This window comes from Lonchura striata, chromosome 1 (assembly GCF_046129695.1).
Source record: "Lonchura striata isolate bLonStr1 chromosome 1, bLonStr1.mat, whole genome shotgun sequence".
NCBI classification, from domain to species: Eukaryota; Metazoa; Chordata; class Aves; order Passeriformes; family Estrildidae; genus Lonchura; species Lonchura striata.
Window position 1 is genome coordinate 69,508,740 of NC_134603.1, and position 23,711 is coordinate 69,532,450.

General features: G+C 41.8%; 1 protein-coding gene across 1 annotated transcript in view; it reads right to left on the reverse strand.

Annotated features, from left to right (window-relative positions):
• The window catches only part of VWC2 (von Willebrand factor C domain containing 2), a 54,001-nt gene extending 30,797 nt beyond the window's left edge, over positions 1-23,204 (reverse strand). The window contains exons 1-3 of the mRNA XM_021546859.3: positions 23,117-23,204; positions 21,202-21,983; positions 14,478-14,607 (exon numbers count right to left, since the gene is read on the reverse strand). Of these exons, the coding sequence (XP_021402534.1) occupies positions 14,478-14,607; positions 21,202-21,915 (844 nt within the window). The 5' untranslated portion in view covers positions 21,916-21,983; positions 23,117-23,204. The remainder of the gene's footprint in view (positions 1-14,477; positions 14,608-21,201; positions 21,984-23,116) is intronic.
• Between the last annotated feature and the right edge of the window lie 507 nt (positions 23,205-23,711).

Sequence of the window (23,711 nt, forward strand, 5' to 3'; positions counted from 1 at the left end):
CAGTAGCTTGGTGTTCCTACAGCTGCATCTTGTGAGGGCAAAAATCACTTGGTTTGGGGCATTTTGCAGTATTTCTTCAATTTTCTTTGTGGAAAACAGGCACTGGGATTTCACTGCTGGGAGCTACTCAGTTGTCTTTCTATGAAAATGATGAAAGCACATATATATGCATTTATGCTAAGCGATTCTTTCTATAATTATCACTGAAGCTGGTTCCTCACACTAAAACAATTTTGGAGAACTTGAGTCTTTCAAACATCAGAAAATGCAAATGCAATTTAACCTTCCATAAATGGAAGGCTGGCACCCATTTAAATAACATAATTTTTTCTGGAATTAGAAATGTAAATATTATCAAATAATCTGGTGCTTGAAAATAAATTAATTATTTTAGAGTTTTGAGGCCATATGAGACACCATGATCTCCCTGAAATCAGGGAGGTTTCCACCCTTTCCCCATCAATTCTGTTTTTCCTTCCTTGATGAATACCATAATGTTTAAACCCTTGTTGATGAATAACCACATTCACACAAGGCTCACTCTGCTATTTTCCAGGCATTGTCACATCATATAATTCTCTTCCATCTCCTAAACCAGAAGGAATTAGACACAGTGTCAATTATTGCTAAGCACAATCTGCTACGAACAAAGCACACACCACAATCCCAAAGACAAGCAATTTTGCAAGTTCACAGGCAGAAGATAACTGCAACTTTTCAAGAGGCTCATCACTCCCATGGAGATTAGGCTGGCTCAGTGAGCTGCAGCAACTGGCAGCATCTTTTCTTGTACACACATGGCCTGACATTCTCAGGCAGCCAAAAATTTAATGTATACAGAAGCTTTCTATGAACACAGACTAAGAATACGTCCCCAGCACAGACAGGCAGCTCCACTTGGCCATGCACTGGATGCCCTGGCACAGATGGATCCATCTTGCTATTTGAGACTTAGATCTATATAATTTCCACAAGGAAAAACTAGGCATCAAGGGATAGTAATCATTTTATTACAACACATATTCAAAAAATCAAACTAACTAAATATTCTAATTTAATTTAGAGCAATACCTGCCTTTCACAAACAGGGCTTCTTTAGCTGGAGTATTCAGAGGAGATTGAAGGGACCTAAACTAAAGTTTAGAGTCAGGGCTTTGGTGAAAAAGTTTTAGGTCTTTGATTCCACTCAAGATGCACTCATACACATGGACACCACTTCCTATATATCCAGCTCTGTCCTGCAAAAAAGTGAATTGCAACAGAATCATAAGAGTGTCTGTACATTTAACTTCTGATCCCAACCCCTAACTGAAAATTATGTTAACAGCTATTCAGTTCAAACTCTCCTAAAAAACTACCCCACAAATTTAAAAATATTTTTAACACAGATTTTTAATTATAAAGTAGGCAAGTAAGCAGGGAGGGGAAAAGAGAAGATAAGTCAAATAATCTTGTTACTTATCTCAAAAGCAGCAGTCACTCCATCAAAACGAGAGATAACAAGAATGTATGAAATTACTCAACCCAATATTTAAGCTTTCTATTTCATTCATTTTATGCAAGTCCCACCTGTGCCACAACCACCCACAGCTCGAATCTACAGAGAATTCACTGTTTTAAGAGATTTGATCTTAAAATTAATGCTGACCTCTAGTGACAACACATGGGAATTTACCTTTTTATGGGCCTGCCCATTTGGGAATACATCTTTGAGCTTCTCTGTAATTGAAGAGCTTGCTCCAACTCACAGCTACCCCCACTGCAAGGAATGTGCAGCCAAGGAGAAACCCTGAACTCACATTTATCACAGTCACAGGTGAATTAAAGGTGATTCACCACAGTCTGTAGAAACATTATGATTAAATCCAAACCTCTGTTTTCACTTCTTAAAAAGAGGAAATGGCAACAAAATAGAAACACTAGATTTTGAGCCTCACAGCTGTAACAAATGAATTACAGAATCAGCTATGCAGAACTAATGACAGACAACTGCCCACATCTTCAGGATGATAACCAAAATGTCATTTTCATCTCCGGGACCATAATAACAAGGCAACCACTTGTCCTATAGAGCTCTACAGCAAAAGCAGCCCTGCAGCTTAAGCAATACTCCTGCAGCTTTCTCTGCAAGACAAGTGTGATAGGCCCTTGGGGGCAAATATTTCCCCCACACACCCACTGCAACATAGTCCAGATGGAAGGATACACAGGTTACAGCAAGTCACCAACCACCTCGTCTCATTTAAGTAGGGAGGAAATGACAGCAGCTGCTCCAGAATGCAGCCTTGAATGCTTCCAGTGATGGAGCATCAACAACATCTGCACCATAAAAAATTTCTTCCTTGTATCAAGTCTAAATCTATCTCCTTTTAGTTGAAAACCATTTTACCCTTTGTCCTAGCACAAGAGACCAAACCAAAATTTTGCCCCAGTGTCTGGGAGGCAAAGTAAAAGGGTGATGGCCATGGACCACTGCAGGCAACTGTTTCAAGAGGGTTTCCAAAGTGGGAAATGTTTTCATCCTTGTACCATGTATTTGTGTGTCTATATATACCTGTGTACAGACACACACATTGAAAGAACATACTTAGCCAGGAGGCTGGAAATCTGCCAGCTGGACCTCAGAGGGTGAGAACCACCTTTGGAGGTGGTTCTAGCTTAGGGTAAATTTAAATGGGTTTTGTATTATCTGAATCTCTAATGTTCCCTTTTGCATTGTCCAGATGTTGTAACCTGTGTATATCATTTACATGACTGGCATCAGGGGATTTTCACATTCAGTCAAGTGTCTACCCCAGATATTTGTCTCTGGTAGAGTCCTCAAAATCAGAGTCTAGAAAACTTCTGCCTTCCTAAAAGCTTGCTTAAAGGACTGTAAAAGTTTCCAGACTGCACCTGGACTTAGCTGATAACACGGATTTTTATGGAAGCATCTTCTGGTGCACAACCATGGCCAGGTGACAGCACAGACAGCAGCACAGTCAGGGAGAGAGCCCCAGGGCCCTGAGGAAGCGTGCACCACAACAGAGTGTGGAGCCAAAGACTAATCAGTCATACCTAGGCACAAGCCCATGTATATCAAGATAATTGACTTGACTCTTCAGTCACTCTGACTGGAAAGAATCAGCTGTCACAACAAACTTAACTTCAGGAAGACTGGAGATTAAACACTCAGCTGATGTGAAATTAAAAAGTCCACTCATACTGACAAATACATCACCTTCTCATGATGAAGGCCGCACAATGGTTAAAATATCTTTGCTGAACAAGCTGCAGGCAAGAAAATCCAAGGAAGTGTTTATTTTTCAGTACCACAGGCATATAAACTGTGGTACACCTGCTTGACAGCAAGCCAGGCAGCCTTTGGCAGCAAACCTGGATCTTCCTTCCCCCAATACTTGGACTTGATGATTCTTCCAGTGTCTTAGCAGCTTATCTAATCACAGCACCACAGAACAGTCATGTGGGAAGGAAAGCATACTTTATTTAAACACACGGAAATCAAACTCCAAATTGCAGATCTAATGTCTAGGCTACAAAGTAGGTAAATGAAGATTCTTCATGTATGCCAGCTGCATGTAGAAGTGCTCAAAGATGTACACATATAATTTGACTTAATTATCTAAGAGGGTTGGCAGGGAAGAGTGGAGGGGACAGAGCAAGAGGGGGCAGGGGCTTAACAATGAATACAGAATTGACTCTAAACTGTAATAAACATCACCCAGCTTGGACATCAGCACAAAGTGGTCTTAAAAACAATCATTCAGACATGTTAGTGGCTGTCAAAGCTCCATCTAATCCATTCATTAACAAAATATCAGGTTAGCAAGCTTCTGTGGCCAGAAGATAATTAGTTTTCATTGTGGGGTGGCACATTCTGGATCACATTGATATAATAACTCCATAAACTGTTATAATTTATTTGTTTCTGAGCCTTTTTTTTCCCCATTAGTTCTTTGGCAGATTATTAAACACTCACAAACTATAAATAGAGTCCTTTGACCACTCTCAGAAGTCTTAGACTAATAGCCTGGATTGCTATTACACAAGCAGTTCATGGGTGACTTGCCTTTAGGTAATTTAAAGAAATTTTGATGGAATAGCTGACAGCAGCCCATGCCAAAAAGGCATCCTCATTAGATCTCATCTCCATCATCTACAAGTACTGAGTAAGGCACTATTGTGGCGCAGCAAACAACACAAGGATTGTGCAATGGCTGTGCAGGAAAAGGACTGCTGCTGTTTTTAACATGTCTTCATTAGCTCTGTCTTCTTGCCTTCACAAGAAAGTACCCATCCAGGATGGGTTCGGCTGGGCTAAAGCCAAGACAGCCCAACCCTTTTTCTGCAAAGTAATTAAAAAAAAAAAAAAGAAAACCAGTTCAAAAAGGAAATTGTAAGATGTGGACAGTAGAAAACAATGTTCTATTTCTGTTCACATGAAAATGAGCAGTTTTCTGGGAGGCTCTACAGCATGCCACCCTAGCCAGTATTATGGCTGCTAGGTTAAAGTATTTTATTTCTTCTATCAAAGACATGATCTTTACTCTACTCCTAGGAAAATGCATTTCAGCTCTATCTCCTGCAGTGAGTTCATGGGTTAATTACATGGTGCTTTAAGGACCTCATGTATGATGCCTTTTTATTTTCTTGCTTCTCCCTTGATTTGTGAGCACAGGGAAGATTTTAATTGGTACTGTCCCTCTCCCCTGGTACCATACTTTATCACATGATTTTTAATTCATGTGGTATCACTACCAGAGCCCTCATCTGTTCTCACAGGGGAATATTCAGGACAATTTCTTACTGCTCTTCTCTGTACTTCTGCAACCTCTTCTTGCTGAGTGTTCAGCAAACGTGGAAGATGATACAAACCAGGTGGGAGGAACTAGTCTTCAAATAATAGTGTACTTCTAATAAATATGAGCCTTTTTTAATGAAGCCTGACAGATGTTTATATACAATATTTTACACCATTTTCACAATATTTTATGTAAATAAAACTACTTGGTATAAATTTATTTCACTACTTAACTTATGGCTTTATTGAATTTCATTTACCACTGTGCTGCCTTGTTGTTTGGCTTCATGAGATATTATTAATGGTCACTACTCCTTCCTTTTCTGTCTTTAACAGGACTTGTATTTGTGTATCTCCCCCAAAATTGTCCAACTTAATCGGTGATTTCCCTTCTGAATTCAAAATGTTGAAGAAGGTCTGACATTTTATTAGCAGAAAAGAATAGGAACAATTTTGGAGCATAACAAGTTACTTTTTCTGGAAAAAGCAATTAGCATCACATTTCAGTGAAACTACCTCTGAGAAAGGAGACAACATTGCAAGTATTTGAAACACAGGAGGCCCAAATACAATTGTTTGGATAGGGATCTTCTTTATTCAATGCTATTCACCAAATAGTATTTTGAATCTTGTTACAATGCATTGCTTGTTTTCTTCTTGCCATTGTCCCATCTGATCAATTCCACTTGAAAAGGAAAAAAAAATACATATATAACATGTTGGGTGAGCACACAGTGAAGATATAGTTATCTTTTCCATGGCTAACAAAGAGTATGTGACTTGCTGCTCTCAAGTACTTCAAAGAATAGTGGTCAGTAACCAGTGTGCAATAGCGAGAAGAAAGGATGCAGGAAAAAAAGCACTCATCACCTACAACACGGTAAGGTGAGTAGAATTTATGCATGCAGTTCTTTAATGGGCCCCTATCCAAGGGCTAGCAGCACAGAAATAACCCAACAGAGCTGAAGACTCAGCAAAAGAACAGGGCATGTAGAACAAAGTCATGTTTACCAGTAGGAAGCCATTCCTCTAATGAAAATTTAACAAGCACTAGCGTAGGCAGCAAAAAAAAAATTACTAAATGAAAATAGCAATCAAAGTTTTTGATTGCCTATCAGCTTCGAAACGCTAATCATTATGGTAACTGTTGGTGAGGTAAGGAATTACTTAAAGTGTGTTATTTTCTTTTTTTAGGTTTTTGGGTTTTTTTAATCACTGCTGCTCTATAGCTGCACATGCTCAGGGAAACAAAACTGTATGGATAATTACCCCTATGGAAGTAATCCAAAGGTTCACAAAGTAAAAGCTCCTTCCATGTTAAAGATCAAAGTTTTAAATTAGGAAAGTACTTATGTCTCCAGCTGATAAAGATGTTTGACCTGCTGGGCAAAGGTAATCGCCAGAGACTTAATTCAGGACTCTCACAGTGCACAACACGGGGGAGGGATCCCCAGTGCAGTACTTTGAAGCAGTAAGATGCTACTTAAAGCAACAAGGAAAACAAGCACTGCAATTTTACAAATATTAATAAAAAATAAGAGAAGCTTTTAGCCTTTTTCCTAAGAATTCATCATTCCTTTTCCTTCAGAACCCTTTTACAAACACTGGCAGAGGTGTCCCAGTCAGCCCCTGGCCAAGCTCATGTCAGGAAAGCAAACAGAATTTCCTGTTGTTGATCAAATTTTGACTTCATTTACAAGTACAGTTCCAGAAGGACTAGAAGAAAACCTCTGAGACCACTGTCATGCCCATGGTAAGACCTTCAACAAACTCAAAAGAAAGAGGAGTTATGCCAAGCTAAGACAAACCTGGCATTAGCAATCCTACACTGTGTGGAAAGGCTATTGTGATTGCAAAGCTCAGCCACAGAAAAGCAAAGTGGTAAGGAAATGAAATCTAATTAAATCAGCTAATTCCCTGTTTCCATCAACCAGTAAACCACTTAGATCAATTCACATCTTTCTTAATGCCTAAATCTCAACTTCCTATGAAATAAAAAGCAGAGAAAATTACACTGCATTTAGATCTATAGGAGACTTTGATTATATCATTGATCATCAGAGAGGAAATGTTCTTATATGAGAGATATACCAACATACCACAGCACTTTAATATAAGCCTTCATTTCCCCTCAAAGTCAAGCAAACTCTTGGATGCCTCATTGAACATAATGAAAGAGTAATGAAAAAAATGCAAACATAAAGCAAAATGCACAAGGTGTGTTATCTTTCTTCATTGCTCCTTTTGATCACACCACAGAATACTAATCAGCCATGTAGACCAATTACTGTAGCACCTAGCTAGCAAATAGCTTCTATTTACAAACAGGATTATCTGCAAAGAACACAACTAAGAGCTCACATGGACAGTAGCTCAGCTGACACTGGATAATGAATTAACCTGTGGTAACTCAATCTGGACTAAGACAGGGTTTCAGAACCTAAGAGCTCACAATTTAATCAAATAGTGTAGTGTTCTTTTCATAGGGAATATTACTCCAAGGAAGTAGCATACAGCAAGATGCACACAAGTGTTTCAGACCATGGAAGCCTACATGGCCTCCAGATGTTTGCCACAATTTCAGCTAGAGAATATATAAAATAAAAATAGACAACCTATTGTAGAATGGGGGAGCAAAATTAGCAGTGGGAATATTTTCTCTAATGAAAAGCATATAAAGAAATACTGGATGTAGGAGACAAGGCAACTCCCTTAATGTTAACTAACACCGGGGGAAGTGTATGGAGCAGGGGGAGCCCATGATGTAAGATCTGGGATCCATTTTTCTCTTTTTACATCTTGCCTATCTCCATGTGTATGGAAATAAAGCTGCAATATGAACTCAGAAAATTCTTATATGAAGAACTTAAAAATACAAAACAAACAAGTAAACAAAACCCCAAAGCAATTGATGACTTCATTTTGGGGAGCATGGGCTAGCTGCTCTGCTAGAAACCGAGCAAATGCCCAAATGTGCCTTTATGTAACAGAGAAAGTGTCAGGAAAGACAAATCAAGAAAGAGCACACTGTTTACTCCAATACTCTGATGGGTACTGGCACGAAGGCAGCTTCCTCTCTGAACCCTAACCAGCATCCAGAACTACACAGGATGGCAGATATGTGAAACTGCCATGACAAGCACTGTAAGCTACACCAAATACATGGAAGTTGCTAGAAAATTGTCTCCTCCCTGGATTTCAGCATCGGCTCTTTTTGTATCAGCACAGTAAGCATGTTTATTTTGCTGCTCCTGAGGCTGACACAAAATACACTTTAAGAAGCCAGGTAGCTGCAACACATGAAAGTTCTGACCACCATGGGGAACTGGCAGCTTGTTTCCCACACTCCCCTGGGACCACCACCACTAAACAACAGTTTGGGGCACATCATCATTGACTTTTGATTCAACTTACAGTAAAATGACAATCCCTGCAAGCAGCTGCCATGAAAGTGGACAGATACAGCAGAATTTAGCTTTGATATATGATTTAAACCTGCAGTATCAACTAAGAGGCAAAAATCTGAATGCTTTTCAGGCTCACTTTAACAGCCTGTAATGAAAAAATATTGCAAAGTGAGTTCTGAAAACTTTATAGGATACACTGCTTTTATAGTTTCATAGGCTTTTCTACAATCTTCTACTTAAGTATAAAGTGTCACATTAAATACCAAGGCTAGTATAATTTCTGATTGTCCTCATGTGTCTTAGCAAAATGATGGGACATTATATATTCAGGGGAGTTACAGCTGCCTCTTGACAGCAGAACTTCCTGGCCTTTGGAAAGAAAAAAATGCACACAGTATTTATTTGCAATAAATACATAGACACTATATAAACTGATTTATCCTTGAAACTGATCTAGGCTCAGTATAACTGGATACTTCTGCCATATCTTCAGACAGATCCTTTTCATGGGCTGATGGGTTTCTATACTTAGGAAAACATGTATACCCTGGAATTCAACATTATTTGTATGCTAAATAAACACCCTTGGAGGAGACAACACATCTACCACGACTTAGCCAGCTGAACACTGAGTGATGCCAACAGCGGATTGTATATCCATGTGTATGCAGGCACATGGATGTGAGCTGGAAACAACAAGGCCTGCGTGGTTTTGGCATAAGGTTTTGGTCAGCCCACTTTGCAGTGCTGATCCATGCCCATTCAAACAGCTTTGGATCTAAAAAATGGCACAAGAATAAAATTCTGTGATTTCTCCACAGGAAGCACACATGGCCTATGCAGCCACTGACTTTCCCACAGGGGAGAGAAAGTAAGTGGAGAGATGAAATTATGGCTTCAATACATGGCTGCCAAAATATCTGCTACATTTTTTCAACCTACCTGCATAATCTGTAGGCAATTTTAATCAGACACAGCTGTTTGTGCAACTTAAATAATGTTTTTCTCCCTGAGACATTCATTCCCCCTAGATCATTAATATTTCTTGGTTAGGAGTCCCATATTATAAATCATTTTGTAAAATACACTCTATTAAAGTGGAGAGTCCATGCAGAAGTTTTTCTAAGTGACTCATGAACACAGAAACATGGAGCAAATGTTACCCTGCATACACAAGCATTCAAATGCCTCAAGTAAACACATTAGAAAGGAACAAATCACATTGGTGACTGTGTGTGTGGAACTGGGATTAGTTTGAAATGATTTTTTGTTCATTAGATTATTACTTTTTAATATTAATTCAATTTTTTAAAAAATGAAATACTGTTTCAATCTTATAATCTAGAATTTACAATAATTTTATGGTACCTATATTTTACATCTAGAAGAGGCCTCCATAACCACCTCATTTGATCCCCTCCTTGTAATGTAGATTAAAGAAACCACTCTCAGGCTTTAAAACTTCTGGATCGCATTTGCTATATATAAATCAGCTGCCAAAGCATCACTGAAAAAAGTGTTTAAAGTGACAATAGAAAAAGGAAGGGAGGACAAGCAAAAGCACTGTTTACTTAAATTTTACAGCAATTACATTTCTGATGTTTGCAGTAATCCTGCCTTGACCTCTGCTTGGACACCAACATGATGATACTTTCTTCATTGTGGAAATAAAGGCATCTATGGTCAAGGTCATATTATATTTTATTTAAACACACTGCAGAAGGACATTAAATGTTACAGGTCAGATTCACCATGGTACTTGAGCAAAGCTGGGGCTGCCGGGCAGAGCAAACAGCCAGCTCACATGAGAGCTGCCAAGATGCAACTTCCCTTCATGGGTCCAGAATAAACATCCTCATCTTTCTTATGGCCAGACATAACCTCTCCCCACCTGGATCTTAGAGGGATGACAGGGGCAACAGTACTGCATCAGCCAGCACCATTGTTTAACAGATCTGAGTCCTGAGGTGAGACAAAGTCCTGTTTTACCAATGGTAGCAAAAGGGGCCAGCAGCTCTGGCAGCTGTTACCAGGGTTTTGCTCCCTTGAGAGATCATTCTCTCAGATGGAGGTCCCCAGTTGCCATTCAGAAGCACTTTTAAGTTACCTTGGGCCTAAACACTGCAATTGTATGGAAAAGTACTAAAGCAAGTTTCAGTGAGTCAGCCTCAGCACAGGGATACCAAACCACCACCACAGGCTCTCCGTGGCACATTCCACCTGCCCCTCACTAGCAGCAATCATTTCAACCAAAAGATGCATGTATTTCAACCGTAACTATGAACACAATATCAAATAAGGTCCTGAAATTACCTAAGGCACCTGAAAGGATTGCAATCAGTGAAGTCTCCCTATTGCACAGCCAGTAAGAACAGACATCTCCTGCAAATGTTACAGCCCTGAGAACACACTTGGTTGTCCAGGCATCAGTGTTTTTATTTTTGACTGTACAGCTGTGAGCCTTTGCTGAAAGAAGAAGCTCAGCTCTTCCTGCTGTAGACAGAGAAACAACACTGACACACAGAGAGATGAATGCTAGGAGAGCAACAGGATCCACTTCATTTTATCTGGGGCAATCTTTCAGCCATATAATGAAATAAAAATCTCTTGGGGACCTTAGATCAAAATGTTTTTTGGTCTAGCAACCACAACTCGCCCTCAGGCTCCACGTGGGTTACAGGTTTAATCTCATCTTCCAGCAAGCACACCAGCAGGAATAGGGCCACCCTTGACTCCATCAGCTGCTCCACAGCTGCAGGCTTAGGCAAAGCAGAATTTAGCTGTGTATGCCTACTAGGGATCTAATGCTGGGAATAGAAATGGAACACACAACCAAGGTAACTTAATCTAGAGAAGGATAATTCACTACCAGTATTACCCCTCACACCCCAAATGCATCAATGACAAGTAGCCAGATTTTTCCCAATGAAAGGGTGACTGTATGCCCATTATCTTTACCCTTAATTCTGCACAAACTGTAGAAATGACTGTACCTGAATCTAAAGTATCGCTGTGAACAGGGATGTCTTCCACAAAAGTAATCACAATGCTAATATTGTATAGCAGGATGGAGATCCAAACTAGGCACCTCTTACTTAATGCAACTTTCTGGATTTTTTTTATTTTTTATTTTGTGGCTGGTGTGGATGGTTACCAAAAGCATGAAGCTTAACATGTCAATCCACAGGAAAATGAAGCCTCTCCTCCATCCTATTCTGTCCTCACCGTGCTTCCTTTCAGGCCATTTATATAAGATAAACACAAAACAGCTCCCTCAGTTGCAGTGACTTGAGATATAAAAAACAGGAGGGTTCCCCTAATCCCAAGATCTTCTCAGTGAGGTGTTATCTTTTGTCTCATCTATACACTACTTTTCAGAGCAAATGTTCTTTTAAAACACTCTCTGTTCCTGCCCACAAAGGAGAAAATAATGTCTTCAGCTGTGGAAGTATCTAGGCTCCTTTTTGAAACCCAGGGTGTGATATAGAAGATTGTTAAATACTACACATACAACTACTATTTAATTCCATAAGTTTCCATTCACCTCTGCTTACATCCAAAGCAGGTCTGCACCTCCACATATGCGCAGTTGTCTAAGTCCAATGTGCAGTTACACTCATAAGAGGTGCCAGCAAATTTGTGAAAATAGAGAAGTCGGCTACATACCTGCGTTCCTACAAGAGACAAGGCACAGGGTATCACACCTGTCAAGACTGAATTAATTAGTTTCTAATAATCACAAGCTTTCAGTAGGTCTCCATACTTCTTAATCAGGCAGTTGTGTATGTTCTTACCAGTGACAGAGGTAGTCACTTAGCTCTCACTGCTGGGTCACTGGCAGCAATCTTCCACCAGGAAGTTGGGAAGGTGTTGTATGTTAAGAAGTGGCAGGAAAGGAAGGGAAATCAGTTGGGTTGTGTGCATTTTCAATGCACAAATGCTAGTAAATGCAGAGAACCCAAACTTCACCTCCCACCCCTTCTTGTTCTACTGCAGGTTGTGATGACAGTTACCTCACTTGGATGCTTTCTACTGCTCTCCACCTTTCCCACCATTCAGGTTAAATGGCTGAGCTCCCTGTACATCACCCAAAGCTCTTTAGTGTCACTTACATGATGTCATTGATGTCATGACTGTAATGTTCAACCCTGAAGCACAACCCAATGATTGCTTCTCCAACTCACATCCACAGCACATTTGTTCCAGCAGGCTTGAAAATGAGAGGATGAGGCAGGCTAGGTTTTCCTGCTCAGTAGGTTTCTGCTCCAATCTAATTAAAAACATTTAGCAATTCACTGAAGTTCCTAGAGAACTGCACGTGTAACACACTTGAGAATAGGTTCTAAAAGCAAACAGTCCTTTTTTTTTTTTTTTTTTTAAATGCACTCCCCAGATGGAGAGGTTTCCTAAGAAGTTTCTTTGTGACATTATACTGAAACTGCTGAACCAGAAACGTTGAGCTGCTTTTGCGCTTTCTTGGTCTTGTTGTTATTGCTAATGGTTGTCTTCTTCATCTAAAAGCTAACAAGGAAGGCCACTGCTGGTTCTCTGACATGCAGAGAAATGACAGTACAGCTCACTAGAAACAGGCACCTGTGGTCACCTTGGTATGAAACTGGGTCAGAGATGCCAGCTCACAGTTATATGGGAGAAATACACAAGTAATATTGGGGATTCAGTGGCTGAGGACAGGATCATCTTTTTCTTGCTGGTAGAACTCAGCTAATGCAGCTTTAGCAGCTCTGAAAAGGCAGCTTCCTCACAACAAAAGGTATGTTTCATGTACAGTTTTTGGTAACTTTTCCTCACTTCTGGGAAAAGTGTCAGGGAATCTGTGTGAACATCCAAGCCAAGCCCTGAACTGCTACACCACCTTAATCCAAAAGAGAGCCATCAATGGGAGATTGCTACCACTGTGAATTATGTTGCTGCTTGTGGAAGAATGTGTGCTGATGGAAGGTCAACCCAGCTCCAAACACTGTTAAAATCACCAGACAAACTCAGTGAGAAAGACTACAGAGTCTTAACTATTCTGCTTGTAACTCCATCCCTGACACTGAAAACAGACCATTTGCCAGCTAAAGTCACTTTGATCTGGGGAACTGCAGCAGAGCATGGCACACACAATGTCAGAGACGTTCTTGCCATCAAACAAATGCTAAAGGATCCTTCAGACTAGCAAGCTATGACATCACCAGCTTCCAAATTCAGACCTTCTCAGGAACTGTCCCTAAATGCCTTGAAAAATGCCTGTCCTCATCTCCAGAAACAACAGTGCCCTTAAGCTGTACAGCCGAGAAAAAATTCCTTCAGGGTTGTAACAACCAATTAAGGGATGTGAAGCAATTACTTTTATATCCATACAAATGAAACTCCTCCAATGCAATTAACAATCTCTTATCATCTACTGTTGAATTTGTGGAAACCATATGCTGTACACTCTTTCCTCCCCCAACTTTCCCACAGTTTTAAGGAGTTTGTTTTAGTTAATGCAATGAAACCTACCTATTCAAGAAAAATAATAGATGTGTGCACATTATCTGAGTATTTTTAAATGTCTTTTTCAATTTTAAATATAATTTCATTTGAGATTTTGCAGCTTTCATTTCTATTAATAAATTATCATTTCTTCTTTATAAGTGATGAGCTAGTATGTCATGTAATTTCTTTCGTTTAAATAGACTAAGATTTTGATCTAATGCAAGCCTTTGCTGGGAGTAGAGAGAGTTTCTGTCTAATTTAGTTACAAAAAATATTCAATTAAATTTGGGAGTTTAATTCATTTAGTTAGGAAAATTAGATGAGCTCAATAAGGTACATTTGATTTGCCTTAAGGAAAAAAAAAAAAACTCCAGACCAAAAAAAGGAGAAGAATTTCTGAAAGGGAAACAAATACGAATGGAGAACAAAAGTAGCTTTTCCTCCTCCTGTTGAAAGGTGGACAATATGAAGAGTCTGAGTTCCATTTTGTGTCCTCAGATAAAACACAGCCACAATGAGTTCATGCAAATTATCTATCCAAGACACACATGAACAGCTGGTATTAACATCCTAATTGTCTCCTGGGTAACAAAAATCCACATAGGTCATAATTGAGTCCACCCCAATCAAGGGAGATCTGAACCTCACAACAGGATTACACCACCTATACACAACTCCATCTCCATTCGAGGAAAAAGACAAATATCTGAATCCTTTTCCAGAAGCAGAACAGAGCACCATGGATCTCTCTGACAGAGGCCTCCTCCTAGTTTTCAGCCATCACTCACCATTTTTGCAGATGGGACAGCACTGGTCAGGCTCATAGACGGGATCCACGCACTCGGTCTGGGGACAGGCTGAGACCGTGCACAGCACCTCGCCATTGGCTTCACAGCGACACCTCTCACACGGGGAAACCTGAAACACAAACCCAGTCACCCTTTAACTCCTCCACTTAATGCACTCCTGGAGTCTGCAGTGCCCCCTTCTCATCTGAAATGTTCTTTTCTTCACACCTTTCTCCTGCCCACTCTCAAACAAATGGGTTTTCTGGCCTAAATAATGCAGAGAGCAAGATTGGACTCCTGCAAGATTATAGAACCACAGAGGGAAAAGAAAGCCAAAACGAAACAGGTTCTTCTCTGAACCTATACACCAAATGGGAACGTCAGGGGGATGTTGAAAACAACAACAGTGAAGAATTTTAATAAAAATAACCCAAAGATTTCTAACGAACTTCCTGAAAATTAAGTCATAATCTAGTTTAGTTCTACTAGGGGTTCAAAAATAATTTAGAGAAAACAAATGTTTTTTAAGAAGTTTTGCTAAATGAATTTTGAAACTTCTTTTAATGGAAATCCTTACTGTGATTTTTTTCAGGTTTGAAAGTATTTTGGTAGCAGGAAGTTACATTTTTATTTTTCAAAGAGAAGTCAGGAAAAAACCACATCCATTTGAATTCAGGTATTTCCCATAGGTTAATTGTTTTTGGACAATTCTTCTAATACTCGTAGCTTTCTGAAAGGAAATTGAAATTCAAAGAAAGGGGTGAAGGAAAACAGAGGTAATCCTTTATACCTAGTGAAATGTTACTGGGTTTGAAGAACTCTTACAGAATAGGAATACCATGAGATAGTTACTTGAAAGATCTACTTCAAAGAAATTAATTCTCAACAAAAGAGTAGCAAGACTATCTTCAGTAAAAAATGGATTTTGAAATGTCTGCACTTGCCACATGTACAATTCCAGCTGTTCTCCACTTGCATTGCTGACATCCTCATACCAGACAAGCTAGAGGGAAGCAAGGATCTGAAGAGCAATAAATGCTACACTGTAAATGTCATTGCTGCACTCCAAAAAACCACATGGGTACCCATGCTCAGAACACAGAATGAAAATGCAGCTGAATGTTGTTATTAGTGATCCTCTAAATATATAATCTGTGCAGATTACTGATTTACTTAATGAGAAGGCTCTTCTTTTTATGGACCATTTTTCATTCTAGATCCCAGCTGATGCAGACAATCCCCCATTTCACTTCTCCAACAAGAGTAGAAAAAAGTAAAATCTAAGAAAGAAAATAATTATTCTCTTTGAAGAATCACCCAGATGTCTAACTTGCAGATCATCTACTTCTTCTCCCTATTTTTCAGGCAGCCTATCACATTTTTTCCTCAAATCCATTCTCTGCTTGCTTGCCTCTCACATCCTTCTCACTTCCAAAGTTCAAACATGCTGATGCTTGCAAAGCATCATCTCCAACTAAATGCTCATTCATGCTTTGCCACTTCCCTTCCCACCTGCCAAGGCTGTTTTTCACTTATGCACTCAGATATCTTTCACACCCTCCCCTCTGCTTAGAAAGCCTAAACAGGGTCTCCTGCTGTGTTGCTTTCTGCTTTTATTACTATTATTTATTTCAGGTTTCCTTTCCTAGCTACTCACTTTGCATTTTCTCTTTGTTTTTACACTCTATCAAGGATAACACCACACATATGTTTAGGAAATCCCACACGGAGGCTGACAGTCCAGGGCAGAAGATTTTTATTGCAGACTTTGGGACAGCTTTGTTCTGTAATTGGTTTTAGGCTGTCACATTCACTTCCAGAGCTGGAGTGTCAGCAGATGAGGAGGGTTCTGATCCAGTGCTCAGAGTTGAAAGGCTCAGGTATTTCAAGTAATCACTTGAACCACACATGAAGTTTTGAGTGTCAGCAAACCTGTGCTCCTAAGTATTAAGTCAATAACAACAATCCTTCCTTCTAGAGTTATATTTAGAAATAATACTTACTAAATTATAAAAACATGTTTTTTTAAGGAAGACTGATATTTTAATATAATTTTAATATAAAAATATTATACAATATATAATCCTACTTGAAAAATAATACCAGCAATCAGTTCCAAGGATCAGGATCAAGAAGGCAAACCTACAGCTTTCAATCAAATTTAATACTTTTTGCCATGACTTGGAAAAGATGCAAATTTGCCAACCATCAAAGTTGAATGAGATCAGTAGTTACCACAACAGAGACACTGCTTAGTCCAGGACACTGCTTAGTAGCTGTGTCATTCAACATTGTAAATGGTGTAAAAACTAGAGTATCTTATGACAATCAGAAAACAAGGCAACACATAGATATTGTTCCTAAGTCTCTCCTCTGTAAAATTTAAGCATATTCTAATGATATAGTTTTACTAGATTTCCAAATTTGACAAAGGCTGAAATTCTCAGAAAAATAAGCCATTTACTATTGATTGAGAAACAAAACTGGTCTAATTCTTATCTAATAATGATGATTCATTATAGAGTTTTCCGTCCTATACAGCACATACACCTGAAGACTACATCTTTCATGAAGAGAGTGCACTGTTAATGTGATACGGCAGTAATGAAGACACTTCTAGTGTAATAGATCATGGGATTTCAGGGGAATACTTACAGTACACCCTTGGTAAGTACTGTCACCTCTACAACCCACCAACCTGAGCAATGGCAGCAGCAAGAAGGGTCTCCATGAGCTTATTTCTACAAAGCTTTTTTCAGGCATGTAAGTAAACCACAGTGGCTGCTAAAATGGTATCAGTGTCAGCCACAGTCTGTTCATCCTTGGACTAAACAATAGCACATTGCTTTTTACTGATCATCAGGATACAGCAGGAACTGTAGAAATCTCCCACTTTATGCACCTTATTGGAACTTAATACTTGGAGACATAATTATCTCTACAGAGAGAGATAATAAGACAGTGCCTGTATGTAACAGTAGCTTAATAAATCAGAATGAAAAGACACATTTGGTCCTTCATTTCGCCTTTCTACTTATGTAATGCAAGTGCATTCCCTGCAGTGCCGTTCCCAGTGGCAGTCATTGCAAGGAACATCCCACTTGATCCTGTGGGGAATGACCAGCCCAGCAACGCTCACACTCAGCACTTCTGACATAACCAGGCTGGACTGGAAATAATATCAGTTTCTCTCTGACAACTATTGATACCATGTCTCCATGGATGATGGTGTTAACTCTGTAGCAGCAGCAGTTCTGTCTGCCTATGAAAAAGAAATGCAGGAAGACAACAAGAGGCAACAGAATTCCTGTGTATTCACCAGGCAGCCATAAAACCTGTAGAAAATAGACTACAGATGGCAAAAAACCCCCTAGTTCTTTACAAGTGTTTAAAGGGAAGTTTATGAGCAGAGGTATAGGAGTTGCAGGCAACGCACTACTATGTAAACTGCTAAGTTTTCCACTAGTGAGGTATGAAGAAAAGTGTAGCTTAATAAAGGCAGTAGGTCTATCCAGCAGGTTAATGTAAATTGTCATAATTAAGAAGTGACACATCACTTGTAGTCCAAAGTAATTTGAGCTTTCCCCACCCACATGTCAACCTTTAATTACAAACCAAAAAGACATTAAAACAAAACCAACAAAAAGATGGATTAATAACAGATATACAGTCTACATTTTGTTCCTTAAGCCTTGAAAACACCTACATAAAAAAAAAAAAAATCAATCATAATCCAAAAATTATTTATTTTGTGCTGGAATTTTTACTGGTATTTTCTTGCCACCAACACAACTGAGGAGAACATGAATGGGGTTACACTGACAATAATAAACATACAGCTGTGCTTTTACTCCTCTGTGCCTTCAAATTACCACTGATCTTCCAAAACTCATTTGGATTTGCTGACTACAGATTTCCAAATAACTTACCCACAAAACAAATACCATTTGTGGTAGCAAGGAAATTTTAAAAGACACAAAGCAACAGGTTTCAAAATTATAGGTCTTTTTCAAAACATTGCACTTCTGAAGATAATTCCTGATTCTTGTAAGACATCAGCCTTCATTTCCAAATTTTACTTGGAAGATTTGGACCATGCACTTTAGAAATCTCCAGCTTCAGTACAGAATTTTAATACCCATTTCACCAAATAAAGATTTTGCTACCAGTCCCACTAATATGGATGCTGTGATCACACTGCTATTCTGGCCCACATTATCTACAGGTGACCAGAGTGGTCCTGATGGACACAGCTTTATGAGACTTCATCCTTTCTCTATATCCAAGTTGTGTTTTGTGCCGACATCCATGTCCTTTTTTGAAAACACAAAAATGCATGCATACACTCACATGCAAGCAAAGCCTGAAGGATGGACTGCAATTCAAAGAAGAAACACATCCAACCTCAAATTCCCTGGCACACTCAACTTCTGGCTCCAGTCAGGGCAATTCTTTGCATGCCAAGCCACATAGGAATTTTATATAAGCAGACTTACAAACATGCATGCATAATTACACATCTATACATAAATGTTTGTACAAAAAATGTCACTTAAATGTTAGGAGGTCACCTTTTTCTTCCTTCAGTGATGTCTGGTACTCTTTGCAACAAATAGCAGGAGCATATGCAGAGAAAAATCACATTACTATCCATTTATAACTCCTTGCCTGACCTTAATCAAGAGATAGCATGTTAGTAACCTAAGACCATCAAGTTTAAACTCACAAAGTTACCTTTGAAATTGTGCAGTTGCTTGCACTTTGCAATTGCTTCCACTGAGCAGCAGCAACCTGACTACACGTGCACTTTGTGTTGTCAGACAACTCCACTGATTGCAGTGGCCTGGGCAAACAGCTGCATTTATAGCTTGTGCTCCCAATATTGGAACCAACACTGAATCTCAACTAAAAAACAAGTTCTCACATAGGAAAATAATCAGGCTGCAGTTCCACTGCCTAATTGCATCAATAACTTTCCTTGCTTGTACTGAGAAGGCACCCCTTCTCACTTGTGTTTTTAAAGCTGGGTAAAACAAAGCAGTAATGTTTCATTAGAGGATAATATGAAGACAAAGGCTAAAAGCTGAATGGAGTCAAAAAGAAAGCTGAAACTCAAAATCTTTTTGGGATATTTCTATAAATGTCACTGTTCAACACTGTATTTTTACCAAGGCTGTCAGCCATATTCAGATGTAACAGGGAACATTAAGGTTCCACACTTACTACACATTTAACACAGTATTTTAGGCTTGCTTAACAGCCACTAATACAACACCACTACAGAAGAAAAGGCTAAGAAATGGAACTCTCTAGAAGAGTGTGAATGAAAAGCAGGGAGAAGCCTTTAAAACACTGTCCTATGGAGAAAGTGAGGAGAAGCTTCATCTTTCGGCCACCCCTCAAGAACTAAGTTTGCTGGGAAAAAAAGGATCTCACAGGCCATCTCTGAAAAGATCACACCAACCAGCTGTTGTTAAGGTAGCTGCTTCCTCTTAAGTAGAAAATTGCCACCCTGAAGTTGAATGCAGCCCTTGAGGGTGACATGAAAAAAGGGAGGATGATACAATGTTTTCTGCCATACCTTGCAATTTACCAGTGGTCTCTGCACATTACTGCCTGAGAAAAGCAAAGGACAACTAATTATGGATAAAGTAGTTCTGCTCTGTTATTTATTTTCCCTGAAATTGAAGAACATGGAAAATCATTATAAACCAAAGCTAAGTTTTCAGCAACATGCAAATACCAGAGAGCAAAGGTGACCACTTACTTTGAGTCTTCAAAAACACACTTTCTATTTCTCCACTCTGAGAATGGCTCACCTTCCAGAATCTTGAATTATATTTCATATTCCCCTCAATATATTCAGCATTAAATTCTCCAGTGTATTCAGAAATGGGTTTTGAAACAACCCTGTATCTAAGAGTCACTCACAAGAAATTTCACAAGCCATTCTTAGAGCCTGCTCACAGGTCTCAACCGCAATAAAATATTAAATGGAAAAAGACAAGGTAAACAACCAGAAAACTGGCCCCAACTCCAAAACTTTTGAGCGCTGCTGCTGTAACATCTTGCATTTTCAATGATAACAACCTTGCACAATAATGCTAAAAAGACCCTAGTCTGAAAGGGTTTGCCTGAACATGAAGCTTTTCAAGTCCTTTCTTTAGGTATCACAGCAATCAAGACTGCAAACTATGCTATTATTAAACAGTAGACCTATAGTCATTCACAGAAAGCAAACATTATTCAACCTTGGCAGCACTACTTAAATAGTTACTAAGAAAAAAGAAATGACTGTTACAAAAGAAGGGATCATCACATACTGATTACTAACAATAGAAGTCAGCCCACAAAACCCTGCTTGAGCCCTGCAAGGCAGAAGTTTAACAGTTAATAGTTAAAAAAGGAAACAAATATATTGCTGAAAATTTTCACAAAATCCGTAACAGCACTGAGTAGCATCCTTCAAAGTAGCATTTTTTACTGTAAATACCAAAGGAATTGATAAAGATCAGCAACCTCACTTAAAAATGTTAGAGTACCATACAGCAAGAAAGGTCATGTTTAAGGGGAATATTTTACAGGACTGCAGAAATAATAATAACACAAAAATGTGAAGAGGAGGGGGAGACACAGAACACCCTCTGAGAAAACAGTTAAAGATCATAATACCACTTTAAACAAGAGAATAACCCACAGAAAGACTTTTGGCTCAATTCCTTACCATGAACTCCTCTAGGGTCTGGTAGGTTTTCCCTCGGAACTCGCAGTAGTTCTTCCTCTCCTTGCACTGCGGGCAGCACTGCGTGGTGTCCACATGGATGCAGCGAGGGTGGAGCCTGGGGCACTCGGGCTGGATACATAGCGGGCCCTCCTCGGTGCAGAGGCAGGGGCAGGCAGAGGGGCCCGGCGCAAACTTCTCCCCGATGGCATAGACGAAGCCGCTCTCGTCCACGCAGCCTTTCCCGCGGTAGTCCGGGTAGGCGTACTCCTCCGGAGGCTCGGGAGTGACGCTCGCAACAGATGCTGGGAGAGATGAAGCTTCAGCCACCTGAGGTTCCTCAGGGGCAGCATCCCTTTGCTCTTGCACTTGAATGCTCCCAGATTTACTGCTTGTCCCCTGGCTGCTCCAAGCCTGCTTTTGCTTAGTCCAAGACTCCTTGTTCGAGTAGTTCCTGCTTCCTTTGCTCTTCCAGTCTCTGCTACCCTCCTCCCTCCCGCTCCTGCCGATCTCATTCATTTTCCCTGGACCTGTCTGACCGTCCCTTGTAGACGTGTGATCCCTCTTTTCCTGGCTCGCCTTTATCTCCTGTTTGTCTTGAGCCTTGGCCAGTTTTTGTACGGGAACGGTGGAGCTACAGAGGGCAACCATAAGGCAGCAGGTTACGAGAAGAGAACTAGAGAAAGCTCCAATTGCCATTGCAGTAGAGCTGGGCATCACCTACTGCATCCCACAGGGGACACTGCATTCACATCGGAGGGAAGCGCTTCATAAAGCCACAGTCCCTAGGAAAAGAAGGATTAGGAATACTTCAGCTTCTGTACTTCTTCCCCCCCCCCCCCCCCGCACCCCGCCTCGCCTCCACCGATGCAACATCTCAAACAATATGCAACCTGCCTTGGTAGTTTATGCAAAAGGAAAACAGCCTGCTGCTGCATCCCTCCTCCTCCTCCCCCGCTCTGACAAGTCTTATAAATAGCAGGGCTCTGGACACGGACCGGGCGTCGTCGGCTCCAAGAGAGCACCACGCAAAACTCCTGGGAGTCAGCGTTTGCAAAGGCAGGTGCAGGCAAAACTCAGAGCGCTTGGGGGGTTATTTTTAACTTTCGAATGACAACATGTGAAGAGGACGGACGCCCGATGAATTAAATGGAGCTCCCCAAAATCCAGCAGGGTCCGGAATAGAAATTATCCAGTTGTGTGATATTCACTGTCTGTATACACGACGATTTTCATTAACCTCTTATTCAGTCTGAAGTACGCTGGTTTGGGTTCTGTTTAAATACCTACCAGCGAGCACGTTTCTGTAACAGACAAGTAAAACCAAGCACCCTAAGGCGAGCAAAGACAAACTACCTCCCTTCCGAACTACCCAAAACAGCACACAAGACCACCTCTTCCTCGCCCGTGCTCGAAAGACAAGGTAGAGCCGCTCCGAGTTTCCGCAGCCGAGGCACATTTAACCCACATCCTTCAGGAGTTCGGCAGCGCTCCCGGCTCCTCTCCCTGAAACACTGCACGCCAAATCGGGGGAAAAAAACCACCAACAAACCAGACCCAAACCAAAATACGTACACTACTCCGGCCACGACAAGCAATACCGCTGCAGCCTCCCGGCACGACCCCACCTCCGCGGTACCGCTCCCCAAAGCCATTTGAAAGCCTCTCTCTCTGCCCGCTCGCCTGCCCGGCTCTCGGCGTTGGTACCGCGGGGCACCGCGCTCCGCCCGCCCGGCAGCGCTGCCCGGCCCGGCCGCCGCGGGGAAGCCGGGGCTCCGCGCCGCCCGCCCAAACTTTCCGGAGGGCCGGGCTGCGCCGCCCGACCCCCTCCCGGTGGAGCTGTGAGGGAGCCGTTCCCCGGCCCGGCCGGCTCCCCCGTGGCCCGGCGCGATGCCTCCGCGGCTCCCTCCCGCCGTACCTGCGCTGGCGCCGCGCTCAGCCCCGGCGGCGGCTCGGGGCGGCGAGCGTCGCCCCGCGTCCGGCTCCCATGGCGGGGCCGCGGGCGGGCGGCCGGCGGCGCTTGTTCTGCCCGCTCGGCTCCGCAGACCCGCCGAGCCCGCAGCGCGGCGCGGCGGCCGCAGCCGGTGCGGCCCCGCCGCCCCGGGGACGGGCTCCGCCACGGGCCCCGCTGCTCTCACATGGCGGCCGGGCCCCCCGTCCCCGGGGGCGGCGGGGCAGGACGGGCGCTCCCTGCCTCGCTCCCTGCCTCGCTCCGCGCCGCGGGTGCGGGTGCGGGCCGGGCAGGGCGCGGCGGGGAGGGGACTCGGTGCCCGCCGGGGGGCGGCAGTGCAGCGGCCCTGCCCTCCCTGCCGCCGCCGGAGGGTGTGCGGGGCGGGGGCAGCCCGCTGCTGCCGCAGGGCTCCGCCGCGCCGCGCTCCGGGAGCGGCGAGCGGCCGCCGGGAGGGAAAGCGGGGCAAGGCGGGCGCGTTGGGGCCGGCCCCGCCCGCCGGCGGCCGAAACTTTCGGCGGTGGTAGGGGCGTCGGCTCGGGACGCGAGCTGCGCGCTGCGGCCG